This window comes from Melanerpes formicivorus, unplaced genomic scaffold, assembly GCF_026170545.1.
Source record: "Melanerpes formicivorus ecotype bairdi unplaced genomic scaffold, bMelFor1.0.p_v2 SCAF_54, whole genome shotgun sequence".
NCBI lineage: Eukaryota > Metazoa > Chordata > Aves > Piciformes > Picidae > Melanerpes > Melanerpes formicivorus.
The window spans coordinates 3,436,327-3,442,326 of NW_027142406.1; the positions used below are offsets into that span (position 1 = coordinate 3,436,327).

The following is a 6,000-nucleotide window of genomic DNA, read 5'->3' on the forward strand; positions in this document are numbered from 1 at the left end:
GTGGGAGGTTGAAACCTTTTGAAAAGGGGATTGCAGGGAGCAGTGGCCTATGATTAAAGCTCAGTGTTTTTTCCCCTTGGTGCAGCTCCTCTGCAAGCAGTGTCACACATGGTAGCATTTAGGGAGCCCTTCACAGCTGAGGTGTTTCAAACACTAATGAATGGAAGTTGGGTCGTGTAGCTCAGGCAGGCTTTAAGGCATGCTCTGCTGAATGGTGCACTGTAGTGGCCTGGGAAAGGAAGAGAGTTATAAATTGTGTCAGTTAGCCACCCAGACAAAATGAAGCCATGTGGAAAATCAAACCTATTAAAGTATGAAGACTGTTTTAAGCTGTTTTAAGCTGCTCATTCTTAAAAGGTCTCAGTTGACTGAGGGAGTAAATTCCTCCTCTTCCTAGATCTTTTCCCGTGCTGGCCTAGGTGATGATGTGCAGCATCTGATAAAAAAACAGCTCTTCACTGACAGCCTCTTTTATCAGAGATGTTTACTGCCCCAGCTTACCACCCATGTCCTGAAAGGGTCCTGCACATCTGTTAAGAGAGCAGCGTGAGAGCTTCACGTTTGCTCCGGCCTGCTGAAGGCAAGCACGAAGGCAGCACTGGGACTGAGGAGGAGAGCTGGTGAGGAGGAGAAGGCATTCCAAAGCAGCCACTTAACATTGAATCCCTGCTGACAGTACTTTCCAGTTGCTAGCTGCCTATTTCTGCTGGCTGCAAGGGGCCCATGACAGAACACAGCAGAGATTGCTTTTTCTTGGCACCCCTGGGGTAGGAGAAAACCCTGGCAGGGCAGCATGGTGGGATCAGAGAGCAGGGCATCTTCCTGCTCTCCCCCAAAATGGCTTCTTGAGATGTAAAGGGCATTACAGTACCAGGGGGGAACTGTCAGCTGCATGTGAGAAAGGTGAGGTGGCAGCCTGTGGTGGGTTGAAATTTCCCCACCAAAATTAACTTTGGCAGACCAGTTGAGTTGTAAGCAAATGGGAGCTGTATTTACAAGCCAAAACTACACTCTACAATGGAATGCAAGGAATATGGACAAAATATTCAGGATTTACAATATTTACAGGGATTTACAATTAAAAAACAGCACAAGAACCTCCCTGGTCAAAGACCAGGAGAGCTGGAGCTGTCCCTCTGCCTCCCCCCACCCCCCCACCCCCCGTCCAAAAGGGAGAAAGGAGCAGAGAAAACAAGTAAGTGTTAGACTTCACCAAAACAATGCAGCCAAGGTCAGGCAGAAGCAGATCAGTCTTCTCTCCAGAGCAACCTCTTGTTCTGGTGCTGGTTGCCTGGGAGAAGAGACCAACCCCCACCTGGCTACAACCTCCCTTCAGGGAGTTGGAGAGAGCAAGAAGGTCTCCCCTGAGCCTCCTCTTCTCCAGGCTAAGCAACCCCAGCTCCCTCAGCCTCTCCTCACAGGGCTGTGCTCCAGACCCCTCCCCAACTTTGTTGCCCTTCTCTGGACACATTCAAGAGTCTCAATGTCCTTAAACTGAGGGGCCCAGAACTGGCCACAGGACTCAAGGTGTGGCCTAACCAGTGCTGAGTCCAGGGCAGAATGACTCCCCTGCTCCTGCTGGCCACGTTATTCCTAATCCAGGCCAGAATGCCATTGGCTGCCTTGGCCACCTGGGCACACTGCAGGCTCATGTTCAGCTGCTCTCAACCAGTACCCCCAGGTCCCTTTCTGCCCAACTGCCCTCCAGCCACTCTGTCCCCAGCCTGTAGCTCTGCATGGGGTTGTTGTGGCCAAAGTGCAGCACCTGGCACTTGGATTTGTTGAATGCCATCCTATTGGACTCTGCCCATCTGTCCAGCCTGTCAAGGTCCCTCTACAGAGCCCTTCTGCCCATTAACAGATCAACTCCTGCCCCCAGCTTGGTGTCATCAGCAAATTTACTGATGATCGACTCAATGCCCTCATCCAGATCATCAATAAAGACATTGAACAGCATGGGACCCAGCACTGATCCCTTGGGGACACCACTAGTGCCTGGCTGCCAGCTGGATGTGGTATCATTCACCATCACTTTCTGGGCTCAGCCCTCTAGCCAGTTCCTAACCCAGCACAGAGTGCTCCCATCCAAGCCATGGGCTGACAGCTTGGCCAGCAGTTTGCTATGGGGGATGGTGTCAAAGGCCTTGCTGAAGTCCAGGTAGACCACCTCCACAGTCTGCCCTACATCCACCAGGCAGTCACTTGATCCTAGAAGGAGATCAGGTTGGTCAGGCAGGACCTGCCTTTCCTAAATCCACAGCCTGTCCCACATCCACCAGGCAACAGTGATTTGTTTATATTTTTCTACACTTCTGCTCATAATCTGTAACAAAAGGGGAAGTTTAGGTTGGCGGTGAGGAGAAAGTTCTTCATTGAGAGAGTCGTTCGCCGTTGAAATGTGCTGCCCAGGGAGGTGGTGGAGTCTCTATCCCTGGAGGTGTTCAAGAGGGGATTGGATGTGGCACTTGGTGCCATGGTCTAGTCATGAGGTCTGTGGTGACAGGTTGGACTTGATGACCTTTGAGGTCTCTTCCAACCTTGGTGATACTGTGATACTGTGAAAAGGGAGGTCATTCTCCCCTGTACACTGCACTGGTTAGGCCACACCTTGAGTCCTGTGTCCAGTTCTGGGCCCCTCAGTTTAGGAAGGAGGTTGACTTGCTGGAACGAGTCCAGAAAAGGGCAACGAAGTTGGTGAGGGGTTTGGAACACAGCCCTGTGAGGAGAGGCTGAGGGAGCTGGGGTTGCTTAGCCTGGAGAAGAGGAGACTCAGGGGTGACCTTATCACTCTCTACAACTTCCTGAAGGGAGGTTGTAGCCAGGTGGGGGTTGGTCTCTTCTCCCAGGCAGCCAGCACCAGAACAAGAGGACACAGTCTCAGGCTGCGCCAGGGGAGGTTTAGGCTGGATGTTAGGAAGAAGTTCTACACAGAGAGAGTGATTGCCCATTGGAATGGGCTGTCCAGGGAGGTGGTGGAGTCACCATCATTGGAGGTGTTCAGGAGGAGACTTGATGGGGTGCTTGGTGCCATGGTTTAGTTGTTTAGGTGGGTTGGATTGGTTGATGGGTTGGACACAATGATCTTGAAGGTCTCTTCCAACCTGGTTGTTTATTATTATTATTATTATTATTATTATTATTATTATTATTATTATTATTATTATTATTATTATTATTATTATTATTATTATTATTACCTGCCCCACAGCCTAAGACAGGTGCTTACCACACTATTTATTTCCTTCTCTTTCTGTGTTCTAGGAAGAGACTGAAGAAACATCCTCACAAGAGTCTGCAGAGGAAGACTAGGAGAGCACGCCATGCAATTTCTACCTCATCAGCAGTTGGGTCTTTTGAAGGGAGAAGACACTGCCTTGACCACTTATTTTCTATTGCCATGGTCTTTCCACTTTTGCCTGGGGGAAAAAAAAAAAAAGAAAGAAACAAAGAAACAAACAAACAACAACAAAAAACACCCAAACCAAACAACAACAAAAGATATCCCATAACCTTCAAAAGGATTTGACTAATCACCATCCTTGTAAATCCCTTCACAGTCCCAGGGTTAGTGAAAAACTGCTGTAAACACAAAGGGGACACAGATTAACGATGCAACCTTTTCATGACTGTTTTCTTGTTTTGGTTTTGTTTTGCTCTGTTTTGTTTCCTTCTTGTTCTGTTTGTTTGTTCCTTAACTCCCTATATAGTTTGTGTGAGCTGCTAAGTCAGGGGGAGCGGGTGCAGGAGAGCTCTGAGTCGCGTTTGCGTCACTCGGAAAAGCCAGAAGCGCGTTGCACAGAGTCATTGTCGTGGGCATTGAAAATAGGAAGGCCTTGGGTGTGTAACACTGGGGCCTTGCAACGCTTCAGCAACCCACTCCCTGCTTAGTGAACTCCCTGTTTTAGAACACCAAAGATAAGGGATAGATACTGCTCCTTTCCCCACCCCCACCCCCCCTTTTATGTTATTCCCTTTTTTCCCCCCGCCCTGTTTTCCCTGGGTTATTGGTTGGGTTTGTTTTCTATTGCTTGGTTGGTTTTTAACCTTCTTGATTTAACCTCCTTGACTTACTTGATTTTTTTTTTGGTTAATGTTTATTTGAAGACTTAACTGTTACTTCAGGATAAAAAAAACAAACAAACAAACAGACAGACAGACAAACAAACAAACCCGAAAGCTGACCGTTTCACTTCATTCAGCTGGGAAGAAAATCAACGCAGCCAAGGTACTTTCACTGTTGCAAAAGGGAAGAAAGACAACGATACTGTTGTGTAGTTCCAAATACAAACATTATCAGCAGAAGCAGGAGGAAACAAAATGAGCAGCCCTCGTCTTCTGGGTCATAGGAAGCCAGAGTCGGCTTTCTGGAGAGCCAGAGATGTTAGGAAGAAGTTATTCACCGTGAGGGTGGTGAGACACTGGAACAGGTTGCCCAGGGAGGTGGTGGAAGCCTCATCCCTGGAGGTTTTGAAGGCCAGGCTGGATGTGGCTCTGGGCAACCTGCTCTAGTGTGAGGTATCTCTGCCCATGGCAGGGGGGTTGGAAGGATGATCCTTGAAGTCCTTTCCAACCCTGACCAATCTGTGATTCTGTTTTCTATGGAAACAAAGATGACTGACACCAAACACTCTTATGCCATTATTGACTATGTCTTTATTGAGAAAAAAAGTGTTTTGAAACCTAGAGAAAGGTGCCTCAGAATTCATCACAGACATCCCTGAACAAAAGGAATCCATGTGTTTCACTTACTATTGACCAGTTCTACTCACCCCCTGCTGGTCTTCCAAAACAATCCAGTCCTCTCCTCATTACTCCTTAGCCACGATGCAAGAACCAACACCACGTACCTCAGCTAAGCTCATGCCTTACTTTAAGCAATAGATATTTTGACATAGGATGGTCCACTGAGCACCCCTGAGTGCGCCAGTGGCACTTCTCCTCCATCTTCTCATTCAGAGCAGCACTTTTATAGCACCAGATGCAATATTACCCCCCCCACACTATTCAATACTACCTCTGATTTTTACAGATTTAACTCAGCAGACTGATGAATACAATGCTGCTAAGACACACTCAATGCAGGAAATTTCTTACTGGGTAGATGATCATGAGTAGGTGCATTTGTTGTTTTCCCTTCCCCTTGTTTCTACTTCCAACACTTAACTGCAGTTACGGAAGCAATCTCTGTATTGTGTTTTGGCATGACTACGTATTTCGCTTTCTCTTGGTTTGCTGGAGGTTTATATTTGCTTCTCTTCTTTTTGTCTTCTTTTTTAACCCCCCCTTTACTTTGTTGGTTTAGTTTGCTTTTCATTTGGGTTTTTGTTTGGTTTTCACTTGGGTTTTTGTTTAGTTTGGTTTTCATTTGTTTGTTTCTTTCATTTGGTTTTCATTTGGTCTTTGGTTTTTTGTTTAGTTTGGTTCTCATTTGGTTTTTTGTTTAGTTTGGTTCGCATTTGGGTTTTTGTTTTAGTTTGGTTTTCATTTGGTTTTTTGTTGGTTTAGTTTGGTTTTCATTTGGTTTTTTGTTGGTTTAGTTTGGTTTTCATTTGGGTTTTTTGTTGGTTTGGTTTGGTTCTCATTTGGGTTTTTGTTTAGTTTGGTTCTCATTTGGTTTTTTGTTTGGTTTGTTTTTCACTTGGGTTTTTTGTTTCTTTGGTTTTCATTTGGTTTTTTATTGGTTTGGTTTTCATTTGGGTTTTGGTTTGGTTTGGTTCTCATTTGGGTTTTTGGTTGTTTCATTTGGTTTTCATTTGGGTTTTAGTTTGGTTTTCATTTGGCTTTTTGTCTCAGTTGGTTCTCATTTGGGTTTTTGGTTGTTTGGGTTTTCATTTGGGTTTTTGGTTGGGTTGGTTCTCATTTGGCTTCTTGTTTGGATGGTTGGTTTGGTTTTCATTTGTTTTTTTGTTTGTGTCTTTGGCTTTCATTTGGGTTTTTGTTTCTTTAGTTTTCATTTCATTTTTTGTTTGCTCAGTTTGGTTTTCATTTGGTTTTTATTTT

General features: G+C 45.7%; 1 protein-coding gene across 1 annotated transcript in view; it reads left to right on the forward strand.

The window, feature by feature from the left end:
* HMGA2 (high mobility group AT-hook 2) overlaps positions 1-5,994 on the forward strand; it is a 127,211-nt gene extending 121,217 nt beyond the window's left edge. The window contains exon 5 of the mRNA XM_068160941.1: positions 3,262-5,994. Within this exon, the coding sequence (XP_068017042.1) occupies positions 3,262-3,309 (48 nt within the window). The 3' untranslated portion in view covers positions 3,310-5,994. The remainder of the gene's footprint in view (positions 1-3,261) is intronic.
* Positions 5,995-6,000: the final 6 nt, after the last annotated feature.